Below are 17,300 nucleotides of genomic sequence, written 5' to 3' on the forward strand. Positions count from 1 at the left end.
GTCACCTGTGGACTGACAACCCGAAAGTCCGTGGGAGCTCGTGGTAGTTGAGAGATAGGGAGCCAAGTTTCAATTCAATTCAATTCAGTGTTCTGTGAGGGATTAAAAGAATCCGATCGGGTCCTTTTCTGTGAAGCTTGAGTGGTGTTTTTCACCGATGTCTCTTCCAGAACATCCAATGTTCAGGTTCTTGGAAGGTACAAGCATCGTCGGTAGGTGGGTCACAAAGAGCCTCCCTTACCTGATGGAAATAGCTTTGGCTTAATGCGTTAAGGCTGCCGTGTCCACACATCACCAGTGCAAGAAATATACACGTCTCTGTCATTACAGGCACGGGTCTACCAGGTACTATTTTATAAGGTGTCGGTTGTGCTGCCTGCCCAGGGGTAGATCTAGCTGCCATTAAGTCCAGTGCTAACACGTTCACCAGGACAATCCAGTTGATTCTGTTGGTTTAGCTAATTTTAGTTTCAATATACCATTTTTCCATTAAATGTTTCCAGACAACTAGGGATGATAAGGACAACGTAGTGACGTCGTGTTTGTAAAACATGACTTAATGGTTTAATAAGTTGTTCAGCAAAATGAGTTCTCCTGCCCCTGGAAATGTCCCTAGGGACGCCCCATAAAGGAAACTCGTTCTGTAGTAATTTTTGGCTACTGTTGTGGTGTCAGCCTTCCTGCAGGGAAGGGCTCAGTCCACCCTGAGAACATGTGCACAATTACGAGAACGTGTTGCTAACCCACGGAGCGGCGATGGGAGGAAATCTGTTCGTAGATGCTCCAATTGTCCAGCAGGGGGTGGAAATGTTCCACTGGAAACTTTCTTCCAGGCTTTTGAGTCTGACAAACCAGACATTGGGTATAAACCATTTTTGAAGCTTTAGAGCAATCATCCCACCAATAACTTTATATGGTGTGGACCGTTTTGTCTACATGATGGTGGGTCACGGCGAGCGGAGCCTTTAACGGTGCAGCCGTAAGGACTCAGGACGGACCAGTGGCTGTGCTGGGCCTCGGCGAGTCCGTGTGCAGCATTCGGTGCCTCCTTTGAAGCACCTATTCCGCCTCTCCCATGCAGGTGCATAGCATTGTTTACTGAACAAATTATCACAGGTGGTTTGACGTGGGTCAAGACTCCACACTACTCTTTACCTAGGCTTCCCCTCGTTCACTTAGAGATACTGTGGGAAGCAGTTTACCCGAGAACACCTGAGAGCCCCATGGGTGCTGATGGCTGTTCCGGGAGTCAAATCCTCGGATGTTTCCTCTGCTGGGGAGATACTCGGGGCCAGACCAGAATCATCAGACGCTGACGCAAGAGAGTGGACAACCTCTGTCGCGGGGGCTGGCTGCTTGTGACAAAGGCAGACGTCTCTGGATAGAGGGTTCTTTAGCTTGAGACTTCTTGATTTTGGCGTAAAATATGTGCAGGACACCCTCTTGATCCCTACAGCTGCTTTAGCTGTAGAGACACGAGCTTGTTTGTCTTTTGAGTCTCACTTTGTTCTAAGGATCTGCTAAGGCATGAATTATATTCATGTGTCTTTTGCGGAGGTGTGGACTTGGCATGTTTGGTCAGGAACCGGCCTGGCCGCACTCCCCGTTCACAGTGAGTGACCCTCACGTCTCCCTTCCTTTTGCTCCTACCTCCTTCTCCTTTCAATGTTCTGAAAAGACTGGTTTGGTTTTGCCCCAGTCTGGCCTATTTTACCGTGGAAAAAACGCTACTGAAAGTGCTTTGCTGGCGTCTTACAGTTTCCATTTGAATGTCGGGGAGCCCCCAGGCCTGCTCTGTGCCCTATCTGTGCCCTGGATCAGACCAGTGACAAACCAGAGCCCTGTGGTTTGGCCTCCGAGGGAGATGGGGGGTGTAGGAGAGGCCTGAAGGGTTTCCTGTGAATCTGGTGCAAGGCCCCGTGAGCGGCCACCCCAGCCCACGGCTCCTCCGAGGCAGACAGGCACCTGGTGGTGCAGAGCAGCTGGGGGCTCTGACGCTGCAGCCAGGGGCCTTGGGAATTTACAGGGCCCGGGGCAGGGCAGCTGCTGAGAAGGGGGTGGGCGGCCGGGGCGTTGGCCGGGGGCAGCAGGGAGCCCGCGCCTGCTGACTCGCCAGACCTGAGCTCCACAGGGACGGAGCTGCGCGGCCCCGGGAGGCGTCTGTGGGTTCTCGGCTCTGCTATGGGGGGCAGGCAGAGATGGCGAGCAGGTCAAACAAACCAGCAAAAGGAGCTGTCGGAGCTCCACCACGGAGTGACCAAGGCCACACTAAGGTCTGAGGCAGCAACACACTGGCAACCAACACATAAATCTTAGGCCCCGTTCCCTGGCCAAGGGAGTGATGAAGGCAATACTCGGGCCTACCGCCCACCCGGGTCCACTCAGCTGACCTCTTAACCCCATCCCCTGCCCCAATTCCGCCACACTCACCGGAGCAGCACAGGCCGCGTCTCCACTGCTGGGCCCTGCAGTCCTGCAGGAACGCCTCGCTGCCCCGGCACCCCACCTCATCCAGCCAAAGGCAGCCCCCCCACAGGGTGTCCACGGCCCTTCCGCACCGCAGCTCCCAGCACACCACGTGGGCCGTGGCGAGGTCCACGGTGCCCCAGGTCAGGCCCCGCCTCACCTCCAGGCGCCGGGCGCAGGGGTGCTCGCCGCCCACCAGCCGGGCCTCCGTGTGTCCTGGGGGCAGACGCTGGACTGGAGACACCAGGGCATGACCGGCTCTGTGCCTGCCTCTGGACCTCAGAGGGGGTCCCAGAGGCCAGCAGGGGAAGTCCTGGGGACGGGACAGGGCAGGGAGCCCTCCCTCCACTCTGCATCCCCCTGGGGTCCTGGCCCCCACACAGCAAGCCTCTTCCCCGCCCCTGCCTCTGGGGAGACAAGGATCTCTCCCCCCAGGGCCTGGGCCCCCACATCGGTGCCATTGCACCCACCCCAAGGCTTGGACCTCACCCTGATGAGCCACTTTAATCACCTGGTCAGTTTTAAACCCCAGTGCCTACCCGCACCTGGGCCAGTCCAATCAGAGCCCTATGGAAGGAGCTGGCATTGGGGTCGGCCAACTCCTCCGATGACCCCAGGGCCACCAATGGTGGGAAGCAGGCCCTAGGGAGGGTCCCAGTCCCTCTCCTTCCCTGGGATGGGGGTGTAGTCTGGGTGCAGCACCGCAGGTGTCTGGCAGAGTGGTGGGTAGTGGGCTCTGCAGCTCCAGGAGACCAGTCCCCTTCCTCTCCCCCAGGCAGGGACGTCCCCTTCCGTCCCTGGACACATCCTGAGTGGACACCTCCCATCTCAGAGGTCCCAGGGTAAGGGTGTCCCTACCTGAGCACACCACCATGTGTCTGTTGGGAGGTCACACTGGTCTGGGAGGTTCAGGTTGAACCTGCAGTTGAAGATGCTGGACTCTGTTCCCTTGCAGGTCACCACTTTCGACCCTGGCCTCCCAGGCCCCCCTGTGACATGAGGGCCACACCCCAGCCTTCTGCAGAAGACGGTGGCTTCCTCCTGGTGCAAGCCCCACCTTCTCTATCGCAGGGTGTTCTGCCACCTGGATCACAGCGGTCCCCGCACAGGGGCTGCCTCCCCCACTCAGCGCCATGGACGCCAGGTTCCCACCTGCACACATAGGGCCCGCTCTGCTCCCACCTGAACTCCTCTGCAACATGGCCCTCGCGACTCCAAACACATGGGCTCCGGGAGTCTGAGGTTGTGGTCTCTGGTGGGAGTGGGGCAGGGCGGGGGTCCACAGCAGAGGCCCTTCCTGTGGGCCCAGGACCCTGGAGGAGGCAGCCAGTAGCTACATTCCGCCCCCTTCAGGCCCTTCCTCCCCACTGCCCTGTGCCCAGGAGGGCTCCACATGGATGGCAGGGCCAGCTCCACAGCCCCTGGCTTCTGGGGCTTCAGCCCCTGGGGAGGGCCCCTCAGGTGGTGAGGGCCCCTCAAGTGGTCTCCGACACGGCCCATCTCTCTGTTCCAGAGTCCCTGACGGGACCTCACAGCTCAGGGCCCTCAAGTACCAAGAGCACTTTCTCCTGGCCCATATAGGTACCCGTCGTCCATTTCTCCTCAGATGAGCCACTTCGAGCCTCTGTTTTCCACCCACACTCTGAGAAGGAGGAAGGGTGGGGTCCCAGTCAGAGCCTGGACAGGACAAGGGCGCTGAAATCTGGGGCTGGACCCAGCAGCACGGGCCTCCTGAGAGGGCCCTGACCAGGGAGAGCCCAGGGACCGACAGAGTGGCCTGGAGGCCCGAGACGAGGGCCAGAAGGATGTGCCTCGCCCCACACCTGCCTGAGCCCTCGGGCGGGGGCCTCTGTGCCTGCCGGCTGCTCAGGGAGGGAGGCAAACACTTCACTCCAGAAGGCCCTGTGGTCACCACTGGGCCCAGCACTTGATGGTCCCAAGGGGCCAGCTGAACCCAAAGGCTGGACTCCAGCCAGGGTCCCTGCTGGGCTGGCCTGGGCAAATGCCATGTTCCTCACTGGGGCTGTCCTGGTCTTTGAAGGGGACAGGTGTGGGGTCACAGCAGTGTCACGATGACCTGAGGATGACAGCCCTAGGAGTCATGGGCACCCTAGGAGGGGTGGTTCTGCCTTCCACCCTGGGGGCTCAGGCAGCACCCTCCTCCCCCAAGGGTAGGAGTCGTGCTGGGGAGAGGCTGTGGCATTGGCTCTGGGTGGCTGTCCCCCCTGAGCAGTGCACTGCGCGACGCACTCACACACGCAGCCCCGCAGCGGCCCCTGTGCCCCGGGGGACACTCCCAGAGCAAGGCCTCCGCGCCCTGCAACAAGAACTGCTGGGTCTCCTGGGGCCACACCACATACGTGGGGGCCACGAGGGCGCTGCCATGGCCCAGCTGCCTGCAGGTCACAGACGCCTCCCCCAGCCCAGGTGCTGCACCTGCAGGAGGCCTCGCCGCGGTTTCCAGCCCCCAGCAGGGTCAAGGGCTCCGCAGCGGGGCCTTTGGAACAAGAACACGGGAAGGGCCTTCGTGGCAAAGGTGTCTTCGCGTGCTTTTTGTCCAGAATCTTCAACAATTAGAAATCTAATTTTCACCTTCTATCTCAATTCATACCCTTAATCTTGACTTTCCTGTTTTCTCACAGTTTGTTTTGATGTTGTCAATGACACTAACAAAGTTAAATGTCTACAAAAATGAGCAAAACGTTAACAAAAATGGCGTAAGGTCCATTTTCTGTGGAAACTCAACAAAGTTAGAGTCTCAGCCTTTCGTGAACATGGGACAGCCCACAGGCCACTCTGCCTGCCCACGAGCCACATGGAGAACACCCCAACCCCTGGGGCCCAGCTGGGCCTCCCAGGTTTCCCACCAGGGAGCAGAGGGGACGGCTGTTGTGTCATCCCCACCCTCCCCCGCAAAACGTCCTGCACTCCGGGGGCTCTGACCCCCAGGACCCTATAGACGGCAGCACACGCTCCCCAGGACGGAGGGTCCAGCAGGCCAGGAACAGGGGCCACAGCCCCAGCGGGGACAACGCCAGGCCTGGTCGCATCTGCTGCGGCGGTGCACCCAGCTGGCCGTCTTGGGGCAGGCACGAGCAGCTCTGCCCGGAGCAGGAGGTGGCCTCCGACTCGACGTGACACTTTCTGAGAAGGAAGCCAGTCAGTGCCCTCACCACCTCCCCCATATCACAGCCGCCATCTGTCACCCGTGCCTGAGCCCAGACGGTGCCAGCAGCGTGTGTGTGGCGAGGCCAGGCCGGGCTTCCTGCAGCCGGTGCCTGACGCAGCCCCAGGTGTGAGACGGACCGACCAGGAGCCCGGGCTCAGCCAGGCTCCGAGGGCCGCGGTGCTGGGACCAGGGCCGGCAGGACAGTGATGGACTTTCTCTGCCCACACGAAAGGTGTGGCTGAAGACCTGATGTCGTTCCCAGCTCAGTGTGAACTGACACTCAGCGGTTCGATCAAAATCCTGAGAAACGTGCACGCCCTGTGACCAGCACTCGCGAGGGTGCACAGCTCTCCATGAGCCAAATGCAATGACAGGTCAAGCCAGCGAGGCTGCACACGTGAGAAGGGCTCCGTGGCAGCCGTGAAACGTGGCAGGACAAGCCAATGTGTCAGCTATGTGTTTTAAGTGGAAAGTACACAGGAACCAGAATGCACATGATGAGACATTATTGTAAATCATGCTCGTCTCTGGGCATTTGTTCAAAGAGAAGTTCTCAAGCCGATGTTGAAGTGTTTATTTCTGAGGAACAGAATGATAGGTGTTTTTCATTTTCTTTCTTGGTTCTAGAGTGTTTAAATCTACAATAATAAATGTGTATTATTTTGTAAGCAGCATAAAATTAATCAAGGTTAATTTCCAATAGATTTGCCAAAGAACCAGTTTAGGAGACAGCGGCTCAGGTTTTCGATCTCTGTGTAGGGGAGGAGGAACGTGGGAGGGAAATGGGTTTCCAGAGAAGGCCACGGAGCCACGTGCAGGGCATGTGCGGTCGCGCAGCCCCCGGCACGCTGCAGCCCACTTAGCGGCACCTGGGACCTGCACTGCCTCCCAGGGCTCCTCGGCAGTACCCTCCGAACGAGGTGAGGACTGGGGACAGGCTTGGCACACAGCCCTGGGGCAGGGGTGCAGCCTGGGGTGCCCCAGGCGGGGGAGGGGACGTGCAGGGAGCTGGCGGGTGCAGATCAGGACCCCACATCTCCGCGGGGCAGGAGCCTGCCAGAGCCCCTGCAGTCCTGCCTGCGATCCCTCTGTCGCCACAGCTCAAGGTGCCGGTGACGGTGCCACCATTGTAAAGAAATTGTAAATGCTGCTGTTTTAAGACACAGTGGAATAAACGGGCCAGGCCAGCACGAGGGGTGGAGACCCGAAGGGCGCAGCCCCGGGGTCAGAGATCCCCATCCTCCGGTGGCGGTGCTGACACCCTCACTCTACGCCCCCAGGGTTCTCATGCTCAGACCCCATCCACTTCCTGCCACGTCACTTCTCACCCACCTCGGCCTGGGAATGCCCCTCCCCCACACCCTCCACCCTCACTGGGCCCAAGGGAGGGTCTTGCACACGGTCCAGCCAGGTTGGCCAACTCCTGAGGTCAGAGAGCAGACCCTGCAAGTCTGCAGAGGAGCAAGGTGTGCTCAGACGGGCAGGAGGGCCACCCACACCCCTGAAGGCTCTGTCAGGAGCTGCTCCAGCCATGCCCTGGAACCTGGCCACGTGGCTCTGGCACTGCACTTCTCCCCAGAGGCCCTGTCCAGCCTCTCTGGACAACGTCCTCTCTCCCTCATGGGGCTCCCTGTCCAAGGAAGGGAGCCTGAAGTTCCTCTTCCTCATGCACAGTGGTCCTTGGGCACGAGCAGGCTCCCTTACAGCCCAGGGCGTGGGGTTCAGGGGAAGGGCTTGGTCAGGGGAGACACTGAGGGTGCAAATGGGTTCCACATCGCTCATCGAGCCAACATCAGTGATAGCCACAGCAGGCCGGCCACACAGCAGGGCTAATGTGGAAGGCAGGTCGGGGGCTGGCATCACTGGACAGACCTGACAGGTGAGGCACGCACGGATGTTCAAACCTGGCGTTTACCAGGATGCTGAGAGCTGAGGGTGAGTCAGGACAGGTCTAGACATAGGTGCTGGGGTCCTGGGGGTCGGCTCCTGGGTGGGTGGGTCCAGGGAGAGCTTGGTGGGGTTTTATCACAGCAGGGCAGCTGTACAAACTGAAGATTCCAATCTCAAGCCCCCAGCGGAGCCCCGACTCCCCACCCCAACCCCCGTATTGTCTGCACATTCGAAGGAGGGGTCCCCAGGGTGGTACACCAGGGAGCTGCCCTGAGGGTTGAACGGGTCAGGCTTGGAGGGGTGCAGGAGCGGGGAGGAGGAATGGTCCAGGAGGCTGCCTGGTGGGGAGATCCCCGCCCTCTCTGCCAGGTGCAGGAGCAGCGCAGCCAGCGCAGCTCAGGAGAACCGTGGGCACAACGGCGGGTGACAACACACAAGCCTCCCTCACACGAGAGGACACTTTGAGGGTCCACGTTCCAGCATGAGGCAGACAGGGGCAGGGGGACCAGAACAGAACCTGGGCCGTGGCAGCCTCTGACAGACGTTTCTGGGGTGAAATGATGATGATGAGTGATGAGTGATTTCACAGGGAGTTTAATAACGGCTGTTGCAAGGACAAGGACGGTGAAGACCCCGCCTCCCCGGTACATCCCCACACACACTGATGTTCCCCAGGGTCAGCTCAGGGTCATCACGTCCTGGGGCAGGGGCCACCGTGGTCTTCCATCCCAGCCTGAGCTCCGGGGCCTGGGTTTCGAGGAGCCCCACCTGCGTGTGAGGAAGGAGACGCACCGTGGGTTCGAGCGACTGCTCAGAGCCCCGTTCTCGGCTCCTGGCTTCCTGCTGCAAAGCAAGCCGGCCACAGAGGGACGAGGACGGGACACGGCAGGTCAGGTGAGAGTGAGGTCACTTCTCACACCCAATCCTCCCTCTACTCTGTCTGCTCAGGGCCCCCTGAAGCCATCGGGGACAAGGTGCTGGGCGGACACCGCACAGCTAAAGAAACCCAGGAAAGACCTACAACCCCCTGACCCCACGTCGACCCACGGGAAGACTCCAGCCCAACAAGCAGCTTTGGGGGACGGCCAACTGTCCCCATGCCCCAGGACTGAGACAGGAATGAGGGTCACGGACACACAAGCAGCAATCAGGTCTTTAGATGTATGCGCTGGCCAGAGCAGAGCCCTCTGCGTAGGAGCAGTACAGCAGGAACAGCACCGCGGACGCCAGGGCACAGAGGTGCACACCCGCGGGACTCAGAAGCGCCCCGGCCTCCTGCGCCTCTTCCGCCTCCTCCCCAGCGCCGTCCTCCAGCTCTGCCGCATCGTCATACTCCTCCTCCAGAACCAGGTCCTCGTTCACTGCAGGCCCCTCCTCCTTCTCCCCCAGGGGGACGGCTCCAATGTCCTCATAGACACCCTCCGAGGATGGGTGCCTCGACATTCTACAACCTGCAAAGTCCACACCAGAACCTTCTAGAAGAAATTCTCCTGCAGTCTAAGTCCATTCTGCGTGGCCCCTTTGGTCTCTCATGCATGCTGGGACCCCCCTCCCCCGACTCCTCTGCCAACAGATCCCGCAGAGAGCAAAGACCCCACGCTAGGGACACTGTTCCCTGGGCACCGAGAGCCTAAAATTCTGAAGTGGGGCTTGTTGGTCTCAGCCCCTGAACGCACCGGGGAAGCCCCCACTATACGTACGTCACAGGGATCAGGAGGCCCCTTAAAGCCTGGTCTCAGCCCAGGCAGCCCTGGGAGTGAGGATTTTCTTCACTCAGCCCATCTTGGGAGCTGAGCAAGCCTGAGACCCAGGGTCCTCGAGTCCCCACAGCTTGTGGCTCCACAGAGTCACTGAGCTCTCGCCGTGGGGAAGGACACCCAGCGTGCAGGGCAGTGATGAGGACAGGGAGGGCCCGCAACGGCGGGTGTCCCACAGAGCATTCTCACCGCCACACCTCCCCATCCCAGACCCGTGCCAGCCACACCTGGCCATGGCCACCTACCCTGGCAGGCTGCTCTGCGGCGGCACCACTGAGCCCCCAGGAACAGGGACACCAGGCCCAGGAGGGAACCAAGGATGAGGCAGGTGGTTTCAGACAGGGCCCAGGCCTTGGGAGCAGGTGCAGGGGCCAAGGAAGGGGCTGTGGGCACAGTGAGAGGTGAGGCTGCCTGTGTCCCTGGGCTACCTGGGGCATTGTGACCCTGGGCCTGAGGACCTCAGCCTCCCAGGGAGGGGTGGAGCACCCAGGAGAGGTGGGCCTCTGTGCTGCCTGGACAGCCTGCTCCTCCCCCAGAGAGAGGGACTGAGAGGCCCAGGTGGAGGGCACAGGTGTCCGGGCCCATGTGGGAGCATCCAGGTGTGTGGGCCTAGGCAGTAGGCACGGTGGGTGGGCACAGGTGGGCAGGCACAGGTGGAGGGCCCAGGTGGGAAAATCCAGGTGGGGGAATGCAAGTGTGTGGGCCCAGGTGGGGGCACAGGGGGATGACCCAGGTGGGGGCCCACTGCCCTCAGCTGTGCTTTGGATACAGAGCCACAGTGTCCAGGGCCAACTCCCACCCCAGGCCACCAAGGCAAAGACCCCACAGAAGTGGCTGAGTGGGGCCTGGGGCTTCTGTCCCCACCACAGAGTCTCCACTCCAGGGGCACAGGGAAGGACAGCAGTTTCCATCAGAGAAGGGGCGTCCTCTTCACAATGGGCAGAGCCAAGCTGGGCCCCTCTGAGCCACCGCCACAAAGGAGGACTGGAGCTTGGGAAAGGGCCACCTACCCCCTGGCGGCAGCGCTGTGGTCCCAGGATCACCTGCAGGTAAATGGCGGAACCTAAGTGCCAGGACAGGGAAGCCTCGTCAGCCCTGAGCGCACAGACCCTCGCACAGATGCCAGAAGCAGCACCAGGCCCCATTCAGCCTGAGCTGACAGGACCGGCTGCAGCTTTGGCCAGGGCCACCACGTGGCACTGCCCCAGACGCAGGCTGGGGCCAGGTACTGCGGATCGGGCAGAACAGAAGGGGGAGCGGATACCCCAAAGCGAGCGTCGCGGCTCACCCCTTCCGCCCCACTCACCCGAGCAGCGCACGCCCGCGTCCTCCTTGTGCGCACAGTCTCCGCGTCCCCAGCGCTGGGCCAGACAGTCCCGCAGGTGCACCTCGCTGCCCCGGCACCCCACCTCGTCCAGCCACACGGGCCCCGAGCCGAGGCCAAAGGCGGCCCCCCCCGGGGCGTCCACGGCCCGACCGCAGCCCAGCTGCCGGCACACGACCTCCGCGTCCGCCAGGTCCCAGGAGTCGTCGCACACGGTGCCCCAGGAGCCGGCGTGCCAGACCTCCACGCGCCCGGAGCAGCCGTCAGCGCCCCCGCGCACGCGCAGCGCACCCTCCTCTGGAGAAGGGGGCTGCGGTCACTGCAGGCCCCCGACCGCGGTGGGAGGAGGCAGGGAGACGGACAGAGGGCTACCTGGGCAGCTGAGGGTGGATGAGCAGTTCAGGGTCTCTCCAAGGTCCTGGGGCACTTCTCCTACGTGCTCTGTGCAGAAAAGTAGGACCCGTTTTTCCATTTGCAAGCTCAACAGGCTTAAATTTTCTGAAATGTTTTTCTTTTTCTTTTTCTTTCTTTCTCCCAAATACAGGAATTTCTGCTTGCTGAAGGAAGAGAACTTTCTGTTTAAGCAAGGTATATCCACACAGGATGAGGGATTCAACAAACTGTTCCCGGGACTACTGGGTGCGGGCAGGGGGGTGGGGCGGGGGCGGCGGACGTTCGCCTGCGGCCTGTCCTCAGACAATGTCCAGGAAGCCCAGGGGTCCTGCTTCCCACTGGGGGAGTACCAGGGGTCTGAGGAGACCCCAAAGGTCCCCACCCAGCTCAGAGCTTCAGGGCAGGGACTGGACCAGCATAACTCACACGGAAAAGGGAAGCCTGAAGTTCATCCCTCGGGAAAAGGCCCACGCAGATGCAGTGGGAAGACCCTCAGCGACCGCCCCCGACACGCACACAGGCCCACCCACCGCTCACCTGCACACAGGACCCAGGCTTCCTCCCCGCTGGAGCAGGACTGAGGGTCCCAGGGGGCTGACGGGCACTGCCACAGGGACCAGTCATTCCTGTCCCTGCACTCAATGGAGGCCACCCAGAGAGCGTCAGGGGCAGGCCAGCTCCCTGGCCCAGCCAGCAGCTGGCCGTGGGTCCCACAGCCCAGCTGCCCACAAAGGACCCCCAGGGAGGCTGCATTCAGGGTCTTGCAGACCCCGCCCCAGGTGCCGTTGTAGAAAACTTCCAGGCGCCCTGCGCATGGCCCGCTGTAGTTCTGCAGCCTCAGGTCCGTGAACTCTGTAGACAGAGAGGTCAGTCAGCAAGGCCGGGCTCTGAGTGTGGGCGGGGGCGACAGAGTGGACGGGCCGCACCCACCTGAGCAGAAGACCCCAGCGTCCTCCTTGTGCCCGCAGTCGTGCTGGCCCCAGCCCCCCGACGGGCACTGCCACAGCGCAGACTCGTGGCCCTCGCAGCCCAGCTGGTCCAGCCAGATGCGCCCCGTGCCGGCCCCGAAGTGAGCGGCCCCCGGGGCGCTGAGAGCGCGGCCGCAGCCCAGCTGCCTGCAGACCACGTGTGCGTCCCGCAGGTCCCAGGCGTCGTCACACACGGTGCCCCACGCTCCCTCGTGGAGCACCTCCACGCGCCCGGCACAGCGGCCTGGCCCCGCGGCGAGGCGCACCCGGAGGCTCCCTGCGGAGAGACCCAGTCAGGGCGCCCCGGCCCACGCGGGCGCGGGTGTGGGGGACACGGGGTTCCACACTCACCGGAACACACGACACCCGCGTCCCGCGACATCCCCGCGGGCTCCCGCAGGGACGTGGACACGTTGCACTGGCTCAGGCGGGTCTCGCTGCCCAGACAGCGCGCGCGGCTCAGCCCCACCGGGACGGCCCCGCGGCCGGGGGCAGGCGCATCGTAGGCTCGCTCTGCCCCTCCGCACCCGAGCTGCCGGCACACGACGCCGGCGCCGCGCAGGTCCCAGGCATCGTCCAGGACGCGGCCCCACGCGCCGTCCAGGGAGACTTCCACGCGCCCATCACAGCGGCTCTGCCCGTCCCTCAGCCTCAGGGCGTGGGAGAGACCTGCCGAGTGGGACGCGCCGGGACCGCAGGGCATCAGGGGACTGACCACCCGCCCAGGCAGAACCGGTGCACTCCCAGCCCTCCTACTTTCAGCGCACGCTCTGTGCACCGCCTTGCTCACCCTCCTCCTCACCGCCCTGCGGCTGCACCCACCTGAGCACACCGCGGAGGCCGAGTTTCCTCGGACACAGGCCGGGGCCCCCAGGGTGCTTGCCAGGCAGCTGAACAAATGCGGCTCTGTCCCCACACAGTGAAACACGTCGGGCCAGATGGGAGTATCCCCGTCCCCAAAATGGCCTCCTCGCGGTGTGGCCATAGCATTGCCACAGTTGAGCTGGTGGCAGAGGACGGTGGCATCTTCCAAGTCCCAGTGGGCGGCACAGACGGGCGCCCAGGTCCCCTCCACCTGGAGCTCCACGCGGCCCTCACAGCCGCTGCCGCCGTTGACCAGCCGGAACTCTGGAGGAGAGGGTGTAGGCAGTGTGGCTCCCAGACCCGCAGACACTGCTGGTGAAACACAGTCCGCGCCCCAGACTGGGGAGGGACAGACTGAGGGCAAGAAAGCAGCTTTGCCAAGTGATGTCACCAAAACTTGGGCTAGGGAACACCAAGAGTCATCCCTCCACTAAGGCACCGATTAAGCTGGGAAAACTGTCACAATCAACTTTGTCACTTCTCTGGAATGTAAGCACAAACTCACAACAGGGAACTCCAAGGGTAGGAAGCTGCCAGACAGCGGCTCCAGGCAGGCAGGAGGTGAACACCGGAACAGTTTGCATGGCCTGGCTAAGAGTTGACCCAGGGACCAACAGGAAATTAATGTGCAAAGACTGGGGGAGTCATGCTTTTCTCTAGGCATTAAAACACATCTCTGTCTGACTGCTCGCTGGCCACTGTGCTAACTGAACAGAGACTTCCGAGGCCACAGGACAAAGAACAGTCTTTCCAAAGGAGCTTAGCAAAGCTGCTGAACAATTAAGTACAACTCTCAGCAAGCAGCAGCAAGAAACCCTGATGGGAGGAAACTGATTTCCAGAGTTGCCGCATTATAATATTCAAAATTTCCTGTTTCATATTAAAAATTAGAAAGTATGCAAAAAAAAAACCCAATAAGGTATGGCCAATCACGGATGGAAAAGATAATAAAAATTGTCCCCGAGGAAGCCCAGTTGTTGGACTTACTAGACAAAAACATCAAGTCAGCTGTCTCAGACATGCTCAGAGAGCTAAAGGAAGCCCCGGACAAGTAACCAAAGGGTGTCAGGATAACAGTATCTCACCAAATAGAATAAATGGACAGGAATTATAAAAAGGAACCAAAAAGAATTTCTGGAGCTGAAAAGCACAATATCTGACATTTAAATTTTTCTCGAGGGGTTCAAAGAAGAAACAATCAGGGAACACGAAAATAAGTCAATCGAGCTTATCCAGTCTGGGGAGCAGAAAGAAAAAAATGAAGAAAAATTAACAGAGCCTCGGAGACTCGTAGAACGCCATCAAGCATAGCAATATCCCCATAAGGCAAGCCCTGAAAGAAGAGGTGAAAAAGGGACAGAAAGAATATTTGAAGAAATAATGCCAAAAACTTCCCAAATTTGATTCAATGTTTGAATCCCAGATTTGATTCAATGCCTAAAGATAATCACATTGAAATACATTATAATCACTGGGTATATATTCAAAGGAAATTAAATCAAGATGTCGAAGAGATATCTGCACTCGTGTGTATTGCAGCTCTATTTGTAACAGTGAAGACATGAAAACAACCCAATTGTTCTTCAATGGATGAACGGCTAAAGAAAATGTGTTTTTACATGTGTGTGTGTACATACAATGTATACGAATATCAAAACATGATGTCCTATACCTTAAATATATAGAATTTTTGTCACTTTAAAAAATAAATAAAAATATTAAATTAAATATATTGCTAAACTGAAAAAATTTAGAGAAGTTCAGAAAAACAAATATAATCAAACTGTCAAAAGACAAAGAGCATTGAAAGCAACAGAGAAGTGACTTGTCATATACTAGGGATTCTCAATAAGATTAAAAGCCAGTTTCTTATCCAAAATTATGGAGGCCAGAAGTGAGATAATATATTCAAAGTTCTGTAAGAAAAAAATCTGTCAAACAAGAATTTAAGGTCAGAAATATTATCCTTCAAAAATGAAGAAAAAATTAAGACATTCTCAGACAAAAGTTAAGGGAGTTCATTGCTAGTAGACCTGCCCTACAAGAAATACTTAAGGGACACTTTCCATCTGAAATGAGAGGACACTAGACAGCAACTTCAAGCCATAGGAAGAAATAAAGAACACCGGTAAAGGTAGCTACGCAAGTAAATATGGGCGCCAGTATTATTTCGTTTCAGGAATGTAACTTCTTTTTTTCCTATATGATTTAAAAGACGAATGCATAAATCTATATTAAAAGCCATACAATCTATAAGGATATAATTTGTGATAACAACATAGAAGGGGAGATGGAGCTACGTAGGAGCAGAATTTTTGTATATTTTTGAATTTCTGAAGCTAAATTGTTAATAATTCAAACTAGACTGTTATAAATTTAAGATGTTAATTGTAATCCCCAAGGTAATTCTAAGAAAATAATTTTAAAATAGACTGAAAAGGAAATAAAAAGAGAATAAAGTGGTACACCAGAAAAAAATCAATTAAACACCAAAAAAGATAACAAAGGAGGAAATGAGGGACCAAAAACTATGTATCAGACACACAGAATTACTCCAGGCAATCACTTTGCATGTGAATGGATTAAACTCTCCAGTCAAAAGGCAGAGAGGGGCAGAATGGATTTTTTAAAATGATCTAATTACATGCTGTCTCAATAGACTCACTTTATATCCAAAGACACGAATAAGTTGAAAGTGAAAGGCTAGAAAAAGATAGTAATGTACTGCAAATTGACCAAGGGGTTGACAAAAAGAATAAAAGAAAAAAGAAAAAGATAGTAATGCAAATAGTAACCAAAAGAGACTGTAAGTAAAAATATTAAGAGACAAAAAAGATGATTCTACATTGATAGAAGGGTCAGTTCATTAACAATTAACAACTTAAAACACATATGCACTAAACAACAGAGTCTTGAAACACAGCACTGTATTCAAAGCAAAAATTGTCAAAATCGATGGAAGAAATAGACAGTTCTATGATAGTTGGAGGCTTAAATACCTCACTTTCAGTAACGGACACAACATCTGATGGAATATCAGTCAGGAGAGAGAGGACTGGAACACCACTGTAAACCTACAACCCTAACAGGCACATACAGAAAAATCCAGCAGCAGAAGGCACATTCTTCTTGAGAATGCACAGGAAACATTCTACAGGACAGACCGTATGCTAGGCCACAAAACAAGTCTGAATAAATTTTAAAAGATTTAAATCATACAAAATATCTTTGCTGACCACAATGGAATAAAACTAGAAATCAATAACAGAACAAAAAAGGAAAGTTCACAAATATGTATAATTTTAAAAACAACTCTTAAATAATCAATGAGTCAAGAAATCACAAAGGAAATTACAAAATATTTTTAGATGAATGAAAACAAAAATACAATGTACCAAAATTTTGCAATTAAGTGAACGCTCGTGAGAAATGCAAAGACCTACGTGAAAAAAGAAGAATAAACTCAAATCGCTAACCTAAAAGAACTAGAATAAATAAGAGCAAACTAAACCCAAAGCTATCGGAAGCACAGAAATATAAGGATTACAGCAGAAATAAACAATATAGAGAATAAAAAAGCCATAGAGCCAATGGAATTAAAAAATGGTTCTTTAGAAAGATTTTTATAAATGACAATAGATACAAACTAATGAAGAAAAAAGATGAAATTATTAAAACAAGAAATAAAAGTGGGGACATTACTATTGGCCTTACGGAAATAAAAAAAATATTGTGACAATACTATGAACAATTGTATGCCAACAAACTAGATAATCCAGATGACATGGGCAATCCTTAGAAAAACATAAACTACCAAAACTGACCCAGTAAGAAACAGAAAATCTGAACAGACCTATAACAAGTAAAGAGATTGAATCAATAATCAAAAACTTCCCAAAAAAGAAAGGTCAGGGGACAAGAGGGTTTCACTGATGAATTCTACCAAACATTTAAGGAAGAATTAATACCAATCACTCTCAAAATCTCCCAAAAATTAGGAAGGGTGGGATCAGTTTCTAACTCATATGAGGTAAGCGTTACCCTGATAACAAAACCAGACAAAGAAAGGAAAACTATAGACCAACATCCCTGAAAAATATTGATGCGAAAATCTTCAACAAAATACAAGGAAATCAACAGCACATTAAAAGAGTTACACAATATGACCAAGTGGGATTTATCTCAGAAATGCAAGCATGATTCAACATACAAGAATCAATCACTGTAATACACCACATTAATAGGCTGAAGAAAGAAAACAATAATTATCTCAATTGATGCAGAAAAAGCATTTGACATAATTCAGTATCTTCTCATGATTAGAAACCTCAGAAAATTAGGAATACAAGAGAACCTTGTTAATATGATTAAAGGGCATTTACCAAAAACCTGGAGTTAACAGCAGGTGAAAGACTGAATTCTTTTTCCCTAAAATCAGGAACAAGACAAGGATGCCCGCTTTCACCATT

General features: G+C 55.5%; 1 protein-coding gene across 1 annotated transcript in view; it reads right to left on the reverse strand.

The window, feature by feature from the left end:
• Positions 1-1,817: 1,817 nt before the first annotated feature.
• The window catches only part of LOC105823465 (scavenger receptor cysteine-rich domain-containing protein SCART1-like), a 40,864-nt gene continuing 25,381 nt past the window's right edge, over positions 1,818-17,300 (reverse strand). The window contains exons 7-16 of the mRNA XM_012660672.1: positions 12,790-13,095; positions 12,319-12,636; positions 11,930-12,244; positions 11,537-11,851; positions 10,979-11,047; positions 10,589-10,903; positions 10,448-10,510; positions 9,528-9,665; positions 2,431-2,682; positions 1,818-2,179 (exon numbers count right to left, since the gene is read on the reverse strand). Coding sequence (XP_012516126.1) covers positions 1,818-2,179; positions 2,431-2,682; positions 9,528-9,665; positions 10,448-10,510; positions 10,589-10,903; positions 10,979-11,047; positions 11,537-11,851; positions 11,930-12,244; positions 12,319-12,636; positions 12,790-13,095 — 2,453 coding nt within the window. The remainder of the gene's footprint in view (positions 2,180-2,430; positions 2,683-9,527; positions 9,666-10,447; positions 10,511-10,588; positions 10,904-10,978; positions 11,048-11,536; positions 11,852-11,929; positions 12,245-12,318; positions 12,637-12,789; positions 13,096-17,300) is intronic.

Source organism: Propithecus coquereli, unplaced genomic scaffold (genome assembly GCF_000956105.1).
Source record: "Propithecus coquereli isolate 6110/MARCELLA unplaced genomic scaffold, Pcoq_1.0 Scaffold673, whole genome shotgun sequence".
In the NCBI taxonomy this organism is placed as follows: Eukaryota; Metazoa; Chordata; class Mammalia; order Primates; family Indriidae; genus Propithecus; species Propithecus coquereli.